This window comes from Penicillium psychrosexuale (assembly GCF_028828465.1).
Source record: "Penicillium psychrosexuale strain IBT 29551 chromosome Unknown utg000003l, whole genome shotgun sequence".
NCBI lineage: Eukaryota > Fungi > Ascomycota > Eurotiomycetes > Eurotiales > Aspergillaceae > Penicillium > Penicillium psychrosexuale.
Genome location: NW_026643188.1, coordinates 2,386,532 through 2,405,199, shown reverse-complemented (window position 1 = coordinate 2,405,199; position 18,668 = coordinate 2,386,532). Strand labels below are relative to the sequence as shown.

General features: G+C 50.3%; 8 protein-coding genes across 8 annotated transcripts; 6 read left to right on the top strand and 2 right to left on the bottom strand.

Annotated features, from left to right (window-relative positions):
* Nucleotides 1-1,284: 1,284 nt before the first annotated feature.
* N7518_004832 (lysine--tRNA ligase KRS1) lies at nt 1,285-3,335 on the top strand (the record flags this gene model as incomplete). The annotated part of the gene is made up of 5 exons (XM_057185759.1): nt 1,285-1,506; nt 1,571-2,536; nt 2,608-2,828; nt 2,940-3,265; nt 3,325-3,335. The coding sequence occupies 5 exons, from the start codon at nt 1,285-1,287 to the stop codon at nt 3,333-3,335; spliced, it is 1,746 nt and encodes a 581-aa protein (XP_057042529.1).
* A 535-nt stretch (nt 3,336-3,870) lies between these two features.
* On the top strand, nt 3,871-5,176 carry N7518_004831 (uncharacterized protein; the record flags this gene model as incomplete). Its single annotated transcript, XM_057185758.1, has 4 exons — nt 3,871-4,113; nt 4,164-4,196; nt 4,258-4,300; nt 4,356-5,176. 4 exons carry the CDS (start codon nt 3,871-3,873, stop codon nt 5,174-5,176), a joined length of 1,140 nt encoding a protein of 379 aa, XP_057042528.1.
* A 374-nt stretch (nt 5,177-5,550) lies between these two features.
* Nucleotides 5,551-7,113, bottom strand: cox15 (cytochrome c oxidase assembly protein cox15; the record flags this gene model as incomplete). The annotated part of the gene is made up of 2 exons (XM_057185757.1): nt 5,551-6,664; nt 6,737-7,113. The coding sequence occupies 2 exons, from the start codon at nt 7,111-7,113 to the stop codon at nt 5,551-5,553; spliced, it is 1,491 nt and encodes a 496-aa protein (XP_057042527.1).
* Nucleotides 7,114-7,453: 340 nt separating this feature from the next.
* On the top strand, nt 7,454-8,919 carry N7518_004829 (uncharacterized protein; the record flags this gene model as incomplete). The annotated part of the gene is made up of 3 exons (XM_057185756.1): nt 7,454-7,967; nt 8,031-8,114; nt 8,168-8,919. 3 exons carry the CDS (start codon nt 7,454-7,456, stop codon nt 8,917-8,919), a joined length of 1,350 nt encoding a protein of 449 aa, XP_057042526.1.
* A 505-nt stretch (nt 8,920-9,424) lies between these two features.
* On the top strand, nt 9,425-11,157 carry abd1 (mRNA (guanine-N7)-methyltransferase; the record flags this gene model as incomplete). The annotated part of the gene is made up of 3 exons (XM_057185755.1): nt 9,425-10,845; nt 10,898-11,064; nt 11,123-11,157. The coding sequence occupies 3 exons, from the start codon at nt 9,425-9,427 to the stop codon at nt 11,155-11,157; spliced, it is 1,623 nt and encodes a 540-aa protein (XP_057042525.1).
* Nucleotides 11,158-11,952: 795 nt separating this feature from the next.
* Nucleotides 11,953-13,725, top strand: N7518_004827 (SUMO ligase MMS21; the record flags this gene model as incomplete). Its single annotated transcript, XM_057185754.1, has 2 exons — nt 11,953-12,677; nt 12,750-13,725. The coding sequence occupies 2 exons, from the start codon at nt 11,953-11,955 to the stop codon at nt 13,723-13,725; spliced, it is 1,701 nt and encodes a 566-aa protein (XP_057042524.1).
* A 971-nt stretch (nt 13,726-14,696) lies between these two features.
* On the top strand, nt 14,697-16,440 carry N7518_004826 (DUF895 domain membrane protein; the record flags this gene model as incomplete). Its single annotated transcript, XM_057185753.1, has 4 exons — nt 14,697-14,933; nt 15,043-15,357; nt 15,447-16,075; nt 16,131-16,440. The coding sequence occupies 4 exons, from the start codon at nt 14,697-14,699 to the stop codon at nt 16,438-16,440; spliced, it is 1,491 nt and encodes a 496-aa protein (XP_057042523.1).
* Nucleotides 16,441-17,554: 1,114 nt separating this feature from the next.
* Nucleotides 17,555-18,595, bottom strand: N7518_004825 (putative mitochondrial dicarboxylate carrier protein; the record flags this gene model as incomplete). The annotated part of the gene is made up of 1 exon (XM_057185752.1): nt 17,555-18,595. The coding sequence occupies one exon, from the start codon at nt 18,593-18,595 to the stop codon at nt 17,555-17,557; it is 1,041 nt and encodes a 346-aa protein (XP_057042522.1).
* Between the last annotated feature and the right edge of the window lie 73 nt (nt 18,596-18,668).

Sequence of the window (18,668 nt, the reverse complement as noted above, 5' to 3'; positions counted from 1 at the left end):
TCGAGGAGATGGGTGAATAGAAGAAGATGATGAAGAGAAAGGTAGGCGTATTTAAATGAAAGGGAGACAAGGATAGTATAAAGAAAAGCAAGCAAATTGATTGGGATAGCCAGAGAATGACCAATGATAGAAAAAATATGGGATGCAAGAGGTTCTCGCTTATACAACGGGCAAAAGAAGAGATGGAAGATAGTCGACACTGCGTAGTGGCCACCCTAACGCTTCAGCTAATAGGCCTATTCACCATCCTTCTCTTACTCCTCTTGGGCCTGAGTTCCGTTCAATTTCAATCTTTTGTGTTGGGAACCGAAGGTCCATGCTGCCATCAGGTCGTGGGTTTCCTGCCCACTGTTCGACGGTAATTCGGTCTCGACCACGAAAGTGGATTGTAATCGCGGCCTTAACTTGACCGTTAGAGTCTTTGAACCATAGCTCTCTCTGTCATGCATGAATATGAAGCAATTTAAATTAAAACTAGATGTTTTGATCCCTCTATAATGATAGAGCAGTTTTTAGAGCAGTTGTTGAAGCAGTTGTTGACGATGAAGAAGTTGATGTGATAAAAGTGACTTAATTTTGTTACTGATTTAAAGTATCTACCCTACCATCTTGCTGCGCATTATGCACTATGTCCCTTCTTACTATACTATGGCGTTTTACAACGTTGAACTGTACATTTGGCCAATGAGTAAGCTAAGCTAGCCCAGATTGCAGAACTAATGCCTGATAAACCAAAATATCAAAGTTCAGATAGCGAACGATCTATAACACTTTATCCAGTCAAAAAAAAAAGTCATTGCGAGGAGCGAGCCACTTTAAAGCAGGCACGTGTAGTGGCACCGCCTAGGAACAAGGCTGTAGCGACTGCTCAAAGTTGTAGTCAGGCTATCCATATTGCGTTAGCGTGGCTTCCAGGCTTCCAGGCTTCCATAGCTCTGTTTGAGGAGGAATTGCAATGCTTGGAGAAGGTCTATTTTAGATACCTACAGTGCCCTAAGCCCTACATCCCAATTTAGTATCCGTGAAATGCTTGACAACGGAGAAAGTGAAGGAGGATTCCCGCAGTTAAAACCTAATTTTTATTTTCAAATAAAGATCTTATTTACATAGATATCTCGATGCCAATTCAGGAATGAGTCAATCTAAGTGAGTCACGAAGGTCGAAAGAACCCCAGAGTTATAGGAAATCGTCCAATCACATGCCGTGCCGATCCCCGCCCAAAAATTCAGGTCTTATCCCACCATCCCACCATCCCACTTTCTTGTTCTCTGTAACCACACATTATGGCGGATTCCAATCCTGTTCAAGAGGCCACTGCCTCCATTGCCAACCTTCTTCTCGATGATGTCACCGGCGAGAAAGTCTCCAAGACTGAATTGAAGAGACGCCAGAAGCAGCGTGAGAAGGACGCCAAGAAGAAGGAGAAGGAGGCTGCTGCTCCCCCTAAGCCCAAGGCCGAGAAGAAATCATCTGCCGAGGATGACGAGGCCAACTTGACTCCTAACGTTAGTGATCTTGCTCCTGGGTCGATTCCTAGGTCCTGCGACGCTAATTAATGTGTCGTTCTAGCAATACTTCGAGATTCGTAGCAAGAGGATCAACAAGCTGCGCGAAACTAAGCAGCCGGATCCCTACCCACACAAATTCCACGTCGACACCGATCTCCGCAAATTCGTTAAGGATTATGAGGGTCTCCAGAAGGGCGAACAGAAGCCCGATGTTACCGTTCGCGTTGCTGGCCGTATCTATACCAAGCGTACCTCCGGCAACAAGCTGAACTTTTATGACATCCGCTCAGAGGGTGTTAAGATCCAGGTAATGTGCCAAGCACAATTCTCGACCGGAAAGCTCTTCGAAGAGCAGCACGAGCTACTTCGCAGAGGTGATATTGTGGGCATTGTGGGTTTCCCTGGTCGGACCAACCCCAAGAACCGTGACGATGGTGAACTTTCTATCTTCGCCACTGAGGTTATTCTTCTGGCCCCTTGTCTGCATGCGATTCCTTCAGAGCACTACGGCTTCCAGGATAAAGAGCAGCGTTTCCGCCAGCGCTACCTAGATCTCATCATGAACGACCGGTCACGTGATATCCTTCGTAATCGATCTAAGATTGTTTCCTACATCCGCCAGTACTTTGAAAACCTTGATTTCATTGAGGTTGAGACTCCTATGATGAATGCCATTGCTGGTGGTGCTACAGCCAAGCCCTTCGTTACCCACCATAATGACCTCGACATGGACCTCTTCATGCGTGTCGCTCCCGAGCTCTACCTCAAGATGCTGGTTGTTGGAGGGCTCGAGCGTGTGTTCGAATTGTCCCGCGTGTTCCGAAATGAGGGAATTGACCTTACTCACAACCCCGAGTTCACAACCTGCGAATTCTACCAAGCTTACGCGGATGTGTACGACCTGATGGACTTGACTGAGGACCTTGTCTCGAATCTGGTTAAGCACGTTACTGGTGGTTACGAGACCGTATTCCACACTCAGTCTGGCGAAACCTACAATGTGAACTGGAAGGCTCCCTGGAGGCGGGTGGAGATGATGCCTGCTCTCGAGGAGGCTTGCGGCGAGAAGTTCCCCCCAGTGACCAGCTTCACACTCAGGAGACCAACGAATTCCTTAAGCGCGTTCTGAAGAAGATGAACGTGGATTGCTCGGCTCCTCAGACCAATGCCCGCATGCTCGACAAGCTAGTTGGCGAGTTCATCGAGAACACTTGCATTAACCCCACTTTTATCACCGGTCACCCCCAGATGATGTCGCCACTAGCTAAGAAGCACCGTCAAATGGCTGGTCTTTGCGAGCGTTTCGAGGCCTTCGTTTGGTAAGTTCTCACCCAACTTCTAGTTGCTTGAAACCCCCTGTTCTTTCCAAATTCGCTCTGCCTATAATTGGCCTATCAGTCTTCGCGGAAATTTAGCTAACCAAATTACAGCACCAAGGAAATCATCAACGCCTACACGGAGTTAAACGATCCCTTCGACCAGCGTATGCGCTTCGAGGAGCAGGCCAATCAGAAGGATCAAGGTGACGACGAAGCTCAGATGATTGATGAGACTTTCTGCCAATCCCTCGAGTACGGTCTGCCCCCGACTGCTGGTTGGGGTCTGGGTATTGACCGCATCGTCATGTTCCTTACCGACAACTACAGCATCAAGGAAGTGTTGACCTTCCCCATGATGAAAGACGATAAGACTGCTGCCGACCCCAAGACTGCTGCCGAAGTCGTCGGTATCGAGCCTAGCCCCGAAGAAGGAATCCGTATGTTATTAATATCAGCAAATTTCCACGAGCCGATATCACTGACGATGAATATACAGCCCACAAATGATTAAAATGACGTGATTGCCCGAGAAGAGGATGTTGATGCTATTGATGTGCGATGCGTCTTGGGGGCTGCATGCAGTTCTCTGTTTTATGATAAACGCAGCAGATAAAATGGGTTCTCAAGAATATCTCGGCGATACAGCCAATTTCAAAACAAACCTCTTCCTTTGTACTTGATTCGAGATCGGTGGGTATCTAGATAATGAGATTGACGAGAGGTTGATCAGCTGCTGAATTTAATCGAGTAGAACTGTGTTGTGAGTTGTATTTTCAAAGGTTCCGATCTGTTTGCCTGTCCTTAAGCGCTCTCCACAAACCACCAGGCGTCCTCCGATCCCATGAGACTGTATATAACAATGCCCAGTACAACTTGCATCTGAGAACCTTCATCAACCCCAAGCCTTTTATCTACACCACATCCATTTTTCATTTTCATTTTCATTTCGTACATCCCCATCTTCTTCCTTTTTCATTCTTGCTCAAAGGAACTCTTCCTTCAAATATCATCAAGTACCATCGAGCACATCTCTGTTGCAATCATGCCTCATCATACCATGCGTCTCCCTCGCATCCCAGACTTGGGTCTCCCATCTTTTCGAGAGCTCGACGAGTCTGTCGAAGCCAACAAGCGCAACCAGCCGAGCTTGCATCTTTCTGACAACATGTACGATGGAACAGGCAACAGTTCCTCGTCTTCACCACAAAAAATCAATACCATTCCTAATCCGTACCCACCCTATCCAGCTAATGGATGGCTTGTCCCGCCTGACCCCAGCCAGAATGTTTGTTCCATCCGGCTTTTCCCTGAGATATCATTCTAAAATTGTGTTAGGCGTTTCGAGAGCCCGGATTTACCTACCAAGACGTACGTGCAGAATGATGGTTATAAAAACAGAGGGTATCAAATATAGCTAACTTTCTAATAGGTCTCTACCGTGGGGTTTCAACCCAATGTGAACGTGGGCAAAGGTAAGAAAGATAGAACAAAAACCAGCATCTCAGCTCTTACAAGCCCATATTATAGAGAACCATCTCGCCCCTCAAATCCCTCTACATGTGAAGGAAGCCCAGCCAGTTCAGGCATCACCAGCGCCCACACAGTCGACTCTTAACTCTGCGCAGACGACACTCCGCGATCCGCGATCTCCAAGCACACAGGTGTCATCAACCTCGAAGAAGATCTCTTCCAACCCGATTCGACCGGTCTCAACAAACCGGGTGCCACCGAACGGCCGCCAAATGGCGAGCCGCGATGCAGCCGCAAACCACCGATCCCAGAGACGGCGAGTCGGCGTTAACTTCTCAGAAGTAGCAGCCCACACCGCAAAGTGCGACGTATGCAACAAGCGCAACAAGAACGGCATGTCACGCTGCCAGAACTGCGGCTGGCAAGTCTGCCGCAAGTGTCTGACCGACCGAAACGGAGACCATACACACGCTTCCTTTGGAGCTATTCATGTCCCCGAGGGGGGTGGCGATATGCCGCTATCTTTGCCATCCCTGGATGGGACTCAAGACCGCCTATCCTCCGAGTCTGCCCATGTGAGGGCTGCGCAAACCCTGCTGGATCTTGGATCTTTTGGTAACGGAACTCCTAGTGCCACCAGCGATGTGCAAAGTAATACAGGTGGACAGAAAATGGCTCCTGCACGTGGCCAGGTCTTGGAGCCGCAGGTCGATGCTTTGTCCACTGATTCTGATATGACCATGTCGGTTGTGGGAGATGAATGGCCCCACGATGAGTCTGATATTCCTATTGGTGATGACGGTCTGCCTGTTGGATACATCATAACACGCCGCAACCCTGCGCGCGCTGCGAGACCTGCTACGAAGTTGGCGGAGTAAGTGCCTGGCAAGAGGAATGAAGCATCACTGAGACCTGAAACCCGAAAGTAAGAAAATGTGGAACGCAATTGTGAAGACATGAAAGATGAGGACGAAGAAGTACAAAGTGCAAGAAAGAAGAAGAAGAAGAGAAAAAAGGGAACCAAAAACCAAAAAAAAGGGGATATCAATTTCGGACTTAGGTAGATCAACCAATAAACTTTGATTTAGTTCAAAACATGTTTTTTACAATGAAAGAAGTAGTTCTAGTTATACAATAAGACTCGAGAATCGCTCGAGTCAACAGAGGAATGGAGATGGTATCAATTACCAAGGCAATCGATGAACACAATCAACCCTGGTCGACATATTCATACACTCGAGAGGCAGGGTTATTAGACTCTCTTCACAGCAGAGGCAGCAGTGTTAGAGAGCTGCTGGGAGCGAGCCTTCGCAGCCAGCTGCAACAGCTTGGCTGTACGTGAGGGATGCCAGACTCGGCTACCCAAGATTATGACCCAGGTCAGGAGGAACAAGCTTCCAGCCTGGTGGGCGGAGGCAAGCGGAGTGGGCACGAGATAGAGAAGAGTACTAATACCGAGTCCAACTTGGCAACACGCAAACGCGAACACGCCGTGGACGCCCTTTCTAGCAGGTGCCGGTAGGAAGCGCTTCATGGTGGGGGAGCCGCGGGTGTAAGCCATCAAGGCACAAATGACGGTGAAAGTGGTCACTGCGAGGACGCGGTGGTCAAGCTGAACAAGAGAAGGATTCTCAAGCATGTTGCGCCACCAAAGATCGGAGTGGTCCTCGTGGCGGGAGTAGCGGGCATCGAACAGCTCCTCCTTTGGAGGTGCTAGTCCTTGGCCCATCCATGGGAATTCGTTGTAGATAAGCCCAGCATCAAGACCGGCGACGAGACCGCCTGAAATAACAGTTATGAAGACCAAGAGAGCAATACCAGCGACTGAGCGGCGGAAGAAGGCCAGCTTCGGGTCGCGCAGCGCATTAAGTTGGTTGATTCCAGCAGCCGGGTCAGCCATCAACCGATTAGACCGCAGAATAGCAATACCATTCCACAACATCGCGGTGTAGCAAATGAAAGCAGCACCCAAGTGAGCAGTCAGACGATATTGGCTCACTCGCGGGTGACTGCCCGGAGCAAAGAGATCATCCTTCAAGCCAGATTTTACCATCCACCAGCCAAGGAATCCCTGGAAACCAATAAGACCAGCAATTCCAAAGATGCGCCACGCCATGGGCGTGGAGACCTTCTTTCGAGCGACAAAATAGACTGCGGGTAGCACAAATGAGATTCCAACAAACCGGCCCCAGAGCCGGTGAATCCATTCCATATAGTAGATCGACTTGAACTCGGATAGAGTCATGTTCGGGTTAAGCAATTGAAACTCGGGAGATGCGCGGTATTTTGAGAACTCGTCCTCCCAATGTTCCGCATTCATTGGAGGGAGGGAGCCAGTAACAGGTCGCCATTCGGTGATACTCAATCTGCGCCAGAATATGTTCCGTCAGCATTCGAAGCTCACTTTTCGTGAAAAACAAGCACCTCAGTCCACCTACCCAGATTCTGTCAACCGTGTCAAACCACCGAAGACCACAATTCCAAAAACACTGGCCGCGCTGCCTAGTAGCCAGTAGGCAACGGTCTTGTCGCTAATTTTGGGGAAGCTCGATTTGCCTTTCGTTGTGCCTTCTTCCACCACCTCTGCAATGGCCGGTGCGGCATTTGAACGTTTGATACTGGAGGTGAAGAATTTCTTATTGTTCAGAAGGGTCGATTGAATCTTGCTGGGTTGACGGAACTGGAGGGCACCGAATTGGCGGATTGATTTGGCTGCGTAGCCCTGACTTGGGAGGCATTGGGATGTGAAAAAGTCTTTGGCCAAACGAGGCGCACCACTCCGCCATAGCGACAGAGAGCTCCTCAGAGAAGCCATGGTCAAGGCAGATGAGTGAAGGAAGAAAGTTGGTGAAGTTCGGAGGATTGTACGATGTCACGGAATGCCTTAGCCAATCAGCAGTGGAGCATTTGTCGGAGTGGAATAGCACTGTCAACAGTACACAGCAGTTGACAGAGGAATTAAATTTCTAATTGAGAGAATACTGACATCCATACCGTTCGATTTAATTGACCGCTGAGTATCGATGTATGGGCCTAATATCGATGTTGATGCCTCAGGCTGATACACATTCGGGCGTTATGATCGCCGCAGCTCCAACCCTCTCCGCGTTGTGTTGATCTGCACCACTTGACTTGCTTCTCAGCCCAGCACCAATATGTCCTACGCTCTAGAATCAAAGAAGCGGAAGTTCCACCGTGTTCTCGAATCAATATCCAAACCTCTTACGTCCGACAACGCGCCTAAACCAGCCCCTACGGCGCCTGCGACGGCGCAAGACCGTCTCTCCGCCAACTTATCGATCAAGAAAGTACGCTTGGCCAGCGCCGACCGTTCGGAGCTCACAGCGGTGCGCAACTCAATCCACAAGATATCGCGACCAGGGCACCGAATAGCCTCCGCAAATTCGAATAAGCGCCCGACCTTTGTCCCTTGGGACCGCGAACGTTTTCTCGAGCGGTTAGAGACCTTCCGCCGTGTCGACCGATGGACGTCAAAGCCGTCTCCGATCAATGAAGTGCAATGGGCGAAGCGTGGTTGGATCTGTACGGACGTCATGCGCGTCGCCTGCGTGAGTGATTGCGGCGGCGCAGTCGTTGTGAAGCTCCCTGATGAAATCGATGAGCTCGACGGTTTCAACATTGAAAAGGTGGAGGAGCGGAAGGAAGTCCGTAAGTAATACAACAGATATATGGTCCAGCTGAACCGGGTTATACTAACCTATATACCTACAGGTGCGAGGCTGGTGGATGAGTATGCGAAAATGCTAAGTAGTGCTCACGGTGAAAACTGTCCCTGGCGAAATAAGAGCTGTGATGGTGAGTTTAAATAAGACTGAGGACCTTTCGTCCTATGACTAACATCAGATTAGCCACTATCCAACATCTCCCTTTGACCAATTGTGATACTGCCCTGTCGGGCCTTCACACGCGATATACAAACATCTTGGAAATGGGCGATAAATTACCAGCTGATGATATTGTTCAGACTCCAGAAGGGCTTGATCTTGATGTTCTTATCAAAGGACTTCCCGACGAATGGTTCAAAGAGGCCGAGAAAGCTGCGGTATCCATCAACGGAGAGATTCAGCCTACAAACATTGACAACCAAGACTCAACAGAAACACCCAAAGCTGTCAATCGAGCTGCCCTGGCGCTAGCATTGCTCGGCTGGGATACTGCCTCCGATGGAGCTGCAGGATTAGTCGGATGTGGAGCGTGTTTCCGTCGCCTGGGATTATGGATGTACAAACCCAAAGATGATGGAGACGTCACCGTCTACACTTCCCTCGATGTGGCCGATGAGCACATGGAGTATTGTCCCTGGATCGACAAGGTAGCCCAAAGTGGCATTGGGCGACCCAACGAGAAGTTGGCGGAACTACGTGCTGGGTGGCAGATCGTCGCGGAGGCCGTAAAGGTCAAACACCGCCGCAGAGTTCGTACTATGGCCTCCACTGATACATTGCGGACGGACCTATGCACACCAACCGAGACTGCAGGCCAAGAAGAAAATGCGGATGCGAAAAAGAAAGCAGACCGCGAATGGTGGGCGAAAATTCGACGAGTTAGACAGGTTTTGACGGCTAAGTCACCAAAACGGAAAGCTGTCTTGCCTCAATGATCTTGCAATCTGATCTTCATTTCTATTCAATAATACATTAATTGGGAGCGCGGGTTTTATGAAGAGGGTCAAAGTGTGTCTTTCAGCGGCTTGTGTTTTTTTTTCCTCGGATAGCTTCGATTTATGATCATTGTGAGACACGACACTTCGCAATCATGAGAATACATCTATCTCATATTCATTTCTAGACATCATAATCTAAGAATCCATTGAAAGATTGTAGATAGATGAATGGGAATTAGGGTTGGTTTAGAACTCTCTGATTGGCCGAGATCCGGAGCTCTTTGGACTTTCTTTGGACCTCCAGCTGGCCATTACTCTGATATAACTCTGACTTTCACAACTCCGCAGGCAACATTTCTGTGAAATCAACCTAAAATTATATATTTCTTTTAGGCTTATCCTAACTGCGGCATACACCTTTCCTTCTTTTCCTCCACAGACCCCGCGACCATTGTTCTCCCGAATCACTTCTGAAACAGTTCACAACTCTACTCACGTCGTCATGGATCATCCCAATGGAAATGGAGCTCGTGATGGAGCTCGTGGGCGGTCCACGCCTCGCTCGCCTGACCGCACGAATACCACATACCCTTCAACAGATACCGGCAGACACAGGAGCATCGAAGGAGACACTGCGGCAGACGGATCGAATCATGTATCAAGCGCGGCATCCAAGCGCAAAAGACTCCAGGAGAGACATCAAGCCCTCCGGAAACGGGGCCGAACTCCGCCGTCAGTATTCTCGCGACGCAACCGCTCTCGCAGCCCAGGCGGCGCTCCACCACGCGAAGACCGACGCTCTCGATCGCCACTACAGCCACTGCGCTCTCCCTCCCCCGATGCACCGCGTCAACGGAAGAGACCAGGCGGCGGAGCACGACAGGGTCTCTTAGACCGTGAAACACTACGACGCAAACAGGAGGAGCGTGAGCGTGCAGAAGTGGATGAGGCTATGCGCAACTCTCAGCAGCGCGGTATCTCGGACGTGGTTCGACAACACTACAACGCGGTTCCGGAGAGAGGCCGTGAGTGGCGGAAGACAGAGAGCAAGATCAAGGGGCTACGCAGCTTCAACAACTGGGTGAAGAGTACTCTTATACAGAAGTTCTCCCCGGATGAGACATTTGTCGCGCGATTTGAGGACAGCAAGGACTGGGCGAATGACAGCCAAGGGCCGCCGCCTGTTGATAATCAAAAGCTTCTCGTACTGGATCTGGGCTGTGGTAAGGGTGGCGATTTAGGCAAGTGGCAGCTTGCGCCTCAGCCAGTTGACCTCTATGTCGGTCTTGATCCTGCCAATGTTTCAATTGAGCAAGCGCGGGGCCGGTACGATCAAATGCGCTCGGGCCGCGGCCAGCGAGGCCGACGACCACCGCAGCCAATTTTCCATGCCGAGTTCTATCCGAAAGATTGCTTTGGTGAGTGGCTGGGCGATATCGACATCATCCAGCGGGTTGGTATCGATGCTAATGCCGGCCCCGGTGGATCGATCATGGCCTCTCGCTATGGCGGTGGAGGCTTTGACATCGTCACATGTATGTTTGCTATTCACTACGCCTTTGAGTCTGAGGAGAAGACACGCCAAATGCTCAGCAATGTCGCGGGTTGCTTGAAGAAAGGTGGTCGTTTCCTTGGGGTTTGCCCCAACTCAGACGTCATTACCAGCCGCGTGTCTGCCTTCCATAAGGCGCGCAAGGAGCGCGAGGCTGCTAAACCTGTTGAGCCAGAAGGCCCCGAGGATGGTGAAGTCGAAGAGGATGAGCGGGCCCAGTGGGGCAACGATATCTACCGCGTTCAATTCCCTGGCGCAACCCCCGAGGACGGAATCTTCCGTCCGCCTTTCGGGTGGAAGTACAGTTACTTCATGAAGGAGGCAGTAGAAGAGGTTCCCGAATACGTCGTCCCCTGGGAGGCTTTCCGAGCGTGAGTGCCGACTTTCATCACGTTGCCATGCACAGCTAACTTTTTAACCCAGCCTGACCGAAGATTACAACCTAGAACTGCAATACCGCAAGCCATTTTTGGATATTTGGGAGGATGAGAAGAATCATCCCGAGCTGGGCCCGCTGGGTGATCGCATGGGCGTAAGAGACCGCGCGACTGGTGCTTTGAATATGACAGAGGAAGAGAAGGAGGCTGTCAGTGAGTAATCTTCATATGTGTATTGCTTTTCGCAGCTGCTAACAGATGACATCGCTAGGCTTCTACCATGCATACTGCTTCTACAAGGTATAGGCTCATGGATCCTTTGAATGTTCCATTGTGTGAACTCTTCCTCACTCACCATTTGTATTTTCAATTCCAAATAATCTTCTTCTTAATTGTCAAATAACAATAGTTCTCAATCACTTGCATGGCACGATTGATGATTACAGTCCCCAAGAGAACCTTGCCTACAGGCATATCCACTCACTCTCAACAGGGGTATAATCTTTCTTCGGGATTTCACGTGTTGTCAATTGTGGGCTCTTGGGGTTGATTGTGGAGTATGATCGAGTTATAGGCTGCGGTGGCACATGCACCGCTAGAGGATAGCGCTGCATAAGGTTGCTTCGTTATGCTATTCAGTAAATGCAGATCTGTGCTGAATCAAATGTGTGTACGGACGCCAAGCCATCCGCATCTTCGATATGGCAGTTGGACTGGGACTAATGGTTGCAACTAGTTCCAGAGCAAATGCAAGATTATGCAGATTTATAAAACAAGAAGCCTTTGTCGCTGGGAAGTTGTGTATGATTAAGGCGTCTCATTTTGACTTCGTTTTCCTAAGTACATAGTCGTCACAATGTAGTTTGTCGGGGAAGACAGAGTACTTCCAATGTTCTATAGTGATAAGGCTTATCGTTGATATACGCAACCCCAAACAGGACTAGCGTAATCGCGTCTCGCGTCCGGATTTCGAGATGCGCTTTGTTACTTGGACTTTCTTTGTCAACGGCTTGGAAGCCCTGTACCCGAATCAAAGCATAATACTCCTAGTAATCCGCATCTCACCAACTCACCCATTACAAGAATTCTTCCCCCACAACAATGTCGGCAACACCAAGCCGAGCGCAATCTCAGTCCTATCCACCATCAGCACAATCGCACAGACGAAACGCAAGCCATACCTCAGTCTCAGATGCAATACCCCTGCCAGAATACGAGGTCCCCAAGGCACCCCTCACAGCAGAAAGCCAGCGCAAAATCGCTGCCCTCCTCGCATCACATCACCTCCGCAACCTTCGCACCCATCTCCAACATGCCGTCGAGAAACTCACACACTCAGGTGGTGAAGTAAATGAGCGCCTTAGCGATTCTCGGGGACGATACGAGAAAAATAAAGAAGCGCGTCGGCGTGAAGGCGAAGAGAATGTCGACGACGACGAGGCCAATGAGGAGTACCAGCGGCTTGCTGACGCAGAGGCTCGAGTCGGTGCTATTACTGCGCGGATGGAGGAGAAGACACGACTGATTGTCGATTCTGAAATCAAGCTCCAGGGGTTAACCGATGTGCTGGGTCAAATTGAAAGGGAGGAGGGTGAGAATGTCGCTGCTGCTTTGGGGGTGAGACAGACCCGTCAACAGCGGGCAAGGCAGAGAGCCAATGATGACGATGATGACGATGAGACTGAGGATCCCAACGATGGTAATTCTGAAGATGCGCTGGAGAGGGAGATGCGGGAGCGCAATGCACAGAACCCGCCTAGTCGCAAGCTGGTCGATAAGTTGACGGAGGGAGTCCAGAAGTGGGAGGAGCTGTCTTTGACAGAGAGGTATGAGATTATTCCTAGCCATGTTTGTGGCTGTTTTATCCGACGGCTCAGATACTGACAACTACGATCTAGGTATGCCAGCAATAACAACTACATTGGCTTCTACCGGATGGTCCACGACTCCAAGTTCCCCGGCGACGACGTCCCGCCGTTGCCACACTCCTCTACATGGTTTGAGCACATGGAAGATAGGAATGTGCGATCGGGGGCATCGACACGTACGCGAAACCAGAACCGTGGCGTCTCGCCCGCCGGCTCCGACGATGACATTGCCATTGAGCGCGAGCGCATCTCCCTCAAATGCCCATTGACTCTCACACTTTACCAGGATCCTGTGAAGAGCACCAAATGTCCGCACAGCTTCGAGCGGGAGGCCATTATGGACATGATCAGCCGCAGCCAGACGACTATTGCGCCCCCGGCATCTCGTCGGGGCCAGCACCGCGTCCGTGTGGTCAAATGTCCTGTTTGTTCTACTCCGTTAACTGCGGATGATTTGCGGCCAGATCCTGTTCTACTACGACGGGTTCGCCGTGCCCAAGAGCTCCAGCAGCGCGAAGATGAAGACGATCACCTTGAAGGCGATGGGAGAAAGCGGAAGGATCGAAGTACCGGCATTACGTTGGGTAGTGACGCGGAAAGCGATGACGATGCTATGGATGTGGATGTGGATGCTCACCAAGCCTCACAGCGGGTCAAACAGGAGCCGCTCAGTCAGGCTGCTCGGGCCGTTGAATCCGACAACGGGTCAAGCAGCGACGCGGAGAGTGATGCGGAGATCGAGGATACGGAGAATGTGGAGAATGCAGAAGGAGAGAATGAAGAAGCAGACGAGGAAGAGCAGAACCAAGAGAAGAATGGGGATGTGGACGCTCAGAAAGATGTGCAAGCGGATGTGCCGAATGAGAAAGCGCAGGATAAGGAGGTTAGTGAGGATAGTGATAGCGAGGACAGCGAAAGCGACAGTGAAGACAGTGAAGACAGTGATAGTGATATTCAACCCAAGATCGAGAGGGGGTCCGAGGATGAAAGCCAAGACAGCGACTGATATGCTTTTACGTTTTCACATTTTTAAATGAAGTTCCCTTCGGTTATGGCCGAAAATGAAACGTTTCAGACCAAAGTTCCGGAATTTAATTTCAGTTGATCCTAATCCTACAAGTTGACTGTATCTCTGCAAATAAACTCTCCATCCGATTTATACCTGGACTAACTATAGATCGAGAAACGTGGTGACTGTCAGGTGTCAAAAATGTGTCAAAAATGTGTCAAAAATGTGTCAAAAATGTGCCAAAATTCCGAAACAAGAATGATTGCGCTAGTCCCCTTCTGGCCTCTCCCCGCAGTTGAACCAACGGACTCGCCTGTGGGTCCCCAGCCAACCAATCAGCACCCGTCCCTTCCTTCTCCTTAATCGCTTATACGATAAGTCTCGCGATAGTCTGCCAAGTTGGGATTTTCCCTTTTGCCCACGGGATGTGACTCTAATCCTCGCTAACTCTATATTAGCCCCCGTCGTAACGTCGCTGACCTACAAATACTACATCTCTTTCCCCAGTTATTCCCAGGGCCAGCCAGAGCAAAGACACAGTGCCATCCCGGTGTAACACTACTATCAAAGCGTCCTGGCCCCCAATCACCTACTTAAGCTCCCCGCAAATAAGAACCCCTGTCCAATTGTATCTACCACCAATATCTAAGCCTATCCTTTTCCCTAAGGCCAGCCACATAAAGCTAGCTCCAGCCCGTGACCAAACCCAATGCTACCCTGCAACATACACTATTTTGGCTGTTGATACATCTATCTCTGCATTGTAATCTGGACTCAGTACCTATACCTGTCTTCGAGTGTTAGGGGTACATCGTACAAGCTGGCTATCTTATGATTTTTTTTGTTTTAAAGAATCCCATGTCTTCCTGTTGATCTTCTCTCCTCATCACCACACACACCTTTTAATATTCTCTACATCCACCTTTTATCGTCTATTCTTCTGCGGCATCACTCCGTCTTCATTCATAATGGATGAACGGAAGACTCCCGTCGAATCTTCCTCCGAACCTGAATACATACCCCGACCCGCGGGATGGATGTACAAGTCTGGGAAGATCGGCAAGTTCTCAACCGGCTGGTATGCCTCGCCACGCATCCAGTTAGGCATGGTCGCCTTTGTCTGCTTCCTCTGCCCAGGCATGTTTAACGCCTTGAGCGGGATGGGCGGTGGTGGCAAGTCCGACCCAAGCTTGGCTGACAAAATGGTATGATTGGACCTCGGCACTTGTTCTCTATCTCGTCTCCACTCTTCCCATTTGATACTCCGAAACTCCGATTGGGTCGCGTTCTATATGCACAATCTAACAACAACAGAACATCGCCCTGAACAGTACCTTCGCCGTCGTGGGCTTCTTTGCCGGAACCGTCGTCAACCGTCTCGGCGTCCGTCTTTCTCTCTCCTTCGGTGGAATCGGTTACTGCATTTACTCCATTAGTCTCCTGGTCTCCGAGCATCGATATGTCCCCGGTTTCAACATCTTCGCCGGCGCCTTCCTCGGTGTCTGCGCAGGTCTGCTCTGGGGCGCCCAGGGCACCATCATGATGTCCTACCCGACTGAGCAGCAGAAGGGCCGTTACTTCGCCTGGTTCTGGGCTATCTTCAACATCGGCGCCTGTATCGGTAGCTTGGTAAGACCAGCCCAGCCCCTGATACCTAGCCCTATACTTGCAATTGGCTATACCATCCATCAACAACAACTAACAATGTCAATCTAAAGATTCCCCTGGGCCAAAACATCCACGTCACGTCGAACAAGACTGTCGGCGACGGTACCTACATCGCCTTTATCGTACTCATGTTCGCAGGCGCCTGTCTTGCTCTGTTCATCTGTGATGCAGACAAGGTTGTGCGTACCGACGGCTCGCGCGTCATCCTTATGAAGCATCCCTCTTGGAAGTCCGAGATCGTCGGCCTGTGGGAGACAGTCCGCTCGGAGCCGTGGATCGTCCTCCTGTTCCCCATGTTCTGGTCCTCCAACTGGTTCTACACATACCAGCAGAACTCTATCAACGGCGCCTACTTCAACACGCGCACCAAGGCCCTGAACGGCTTCCTGTACTGGTTTGCGCAGATCGTGGCCGCCTGTATCATGGGCCCTCTGCTTGATTCGGAGCGCGTCCGTCGTACTATTCGTGCTAGGGCAGCCTTGGTCGGCCTTTTCATCCTCACGGTCGTTATTTGGGGTAGTGGGTACGCCTGGCAGAGGAGGTACACCCGTGAGGATGTGGACGCCAAAATCACAGGTTTCCAGGGCTGGGATTGGACTACCAAGGGCTACGTTGGTCCTATGTTCCTTTACTTCTTCTACGGCATGTACGATGCTGCCTGGCAGGGTGTTGTCTACTGGTAAGGTTCCCTCCCTCTTTTCCCCTGATATCGTGACTGACATTGTCTCTTCTAGGATCATGGGCGCCCTCGGTAACTCCGGTCGCAAGCTCGCCAACTTGGCAGGCTTCTACAAGGGTCTTCAATCCGCCGGCGCGGCCGTTATGTGGTCGTTGGATGAGAAGAAGCTGCCGTATATGAACGAATATGCCTCAAACTTCGGTCTTCTGTGCGGCTCGATCCTCATTGCCGTCCCTGTTGTCTTTTTCAAGATCAAGGACTCTGTTCCCGTGGAAGAGGATATTCAGGGCACTGACGAGACGCTTGAGGACGTGCTACCGCTTGGCGCTGTTGTGTCAAAGCGTGTTGGCGAGGAGAAGATCTAATCGGAACTAATATGGACTCGAAGAGAAGTGGACTGGATGCGATCTTTTCTCTTTTTGTTTTTTTAACGACGGGCTGTGTTGGATCTGGTCCCGAGTCTCAGGTTTGGACCTTGAACAAATCTTCTGTTTTATTCCTTTTCACGTTGTACCCTTGTGATTCCCCACGGCCATCTGGCTTGCCTATTGCCGGTGGTGCATTTTGGGCCTCTATTTTTACGATGTCGGTTTTAATGGTGAATAGTTTCACTTTCACGATGGGATGTCTATCTCTTCTTTGTTTTTATTCTGTAGGACCTGCCTTCTGCTTCGGCGTTAGAATGGAATACATTCACATACACAATGGGACAACTTACCTGTTCTTAACTACAATAATTTAGGAAATATGAAAGTCATCACCGGAAACTCGAAACTTCAAATGTTCAAAGTCATTGCAAAGGCTCACACACTACTCCATATCTAGGACAAAGAGATCTTGGAATGTTTTACTATCGGAGAAAATGGAACGAGAGAAATAGGCAAGTAAACACTATATCCGTTGAGGATACTAATACTACCTAACCAGCATACCTAAAGCAGACCAAGACCAACATAAAGTATGGTAGCGGTATAGAGGCAAAGAACAGAGCAAGACAAGAGGGTATTCGCTTGTCGAAACACAACAAAAGCAGACCAACATGAAAACGAGCAAAGGCGTGACAAAGACTATGTTTTGCATTCTCTTGTCGTGGCTTTCCGCGGACAAGACCGGCCGGCCGCGTATCCTCCGACATTTTCTCTTCCCAAAGAAAAATAAACTGTATGTGGCAATAGCCCTTCGCCGGTACCATGTTTTCCGAATGTCGAACCACATCTACCATGGGTAATTTGCCATTATAGGTTTGTGCGATGCACACCGGCCAAACGGAGTATAAAGTGTCTCGGAGTTGAATTGGCTGTCTTCCCCCGGACGCTGCGCTTCCCATGGATATTAAAAATAGCAGATTGGGTCTATTGATAGACCTGGTGGCGTGCTGAGAGTATTAAATCGCATAACTGAGCGTGTCGATGCGATATCGTGTAATCGGAGAGCAATGTAAAAGAACGAAGACCGATAATCCAGGCTTTCAAAGCAAGTTTACTTGGTGAGGAGGTTGAGATAATCAGCCACGATGAGGGTAACCATTCTGTAGATCGAGTCAGTGGGGAGAAAAGTTGGGGTAAAATAGTGGGGGACTGACGCATGAGGAGCAATCCGGATATAGTATGTTCCGAAGCCACGGTAGAAACGCAACCAACCCTCTTCCTTGGCAACCTTGCGCGCACAATCCACCAAGCCCTTGTAAGGAACCAAGCCAGTCTTGGGGTCCTTCTGTTGCTTCTGAAGACGGGTCTTGATGAAATCGAAAGGCAGAGACAAGAAACTAGCAAAGAAGCCAGCAATTCCAGAAGCAGCAAAAGTTTGATTCTGAGCAGAGAGGGAAGTATGCTGCTTAAGCTGCTGCTTAGCCTCGGCGAAGAAAGTCAATTGTCCCATGTTGAGGGCCATAGCACGGACAACCGTAGGAGAAGCACCAGCCCACAACGCACCGATTCCTTCGGTGCGGGTGATACGAGCGAGGGCATCAAAGACAGAACGGTAGTTAGCACGAGCCTCGGGGGCCTTGAGGCCGTCGGACTGCATGCGCACGAGGGACAAGTCGGCCGGGTTTCCAATCATGGCGGCAACTCCACCGGCCGTCAGTCCTGCCGCAGCACGCTCGGCGAAGGTTACGTTCCGGTCTGCGGCTTTGGCGCGGGCATTGAGCTTCTTGATAAATGTTTCGAATAATCCCAGGCGTGCAGTAGTGTAGACGGCTTGGCGGAGGATACCGGCGGACAAACCAGTATAGAGATCGAGGACTCTCCCGGAGGCAATGATTTCGCGAGTGATGCCGAGGGCGGATGGGCGAGGACCAGTGCGGGCTCCTTCGCCAGCGAGCTGCAGGCGCACTTTGACCATATCGACGGGTTGAATCACGGCTGTGGCGGTCATACCGGACAGTCCGCCGTTGATGAAGGGTAGGACGGCGCGGACGTACGGCTGGTGCAGGAGGTCGGGAGGAGCTTCGGGTTCAGTGCCATTTTCCGCAGAAGCAGCAACATGGTTGGCGGCCCTATCCTTGAGAGTGGATGCCATAGTGAAGTATTCAGGTCCTACTGTAGATGCAGGTCAATACAATGCACGATGTATAGGAGAATGTCAAGAAGCA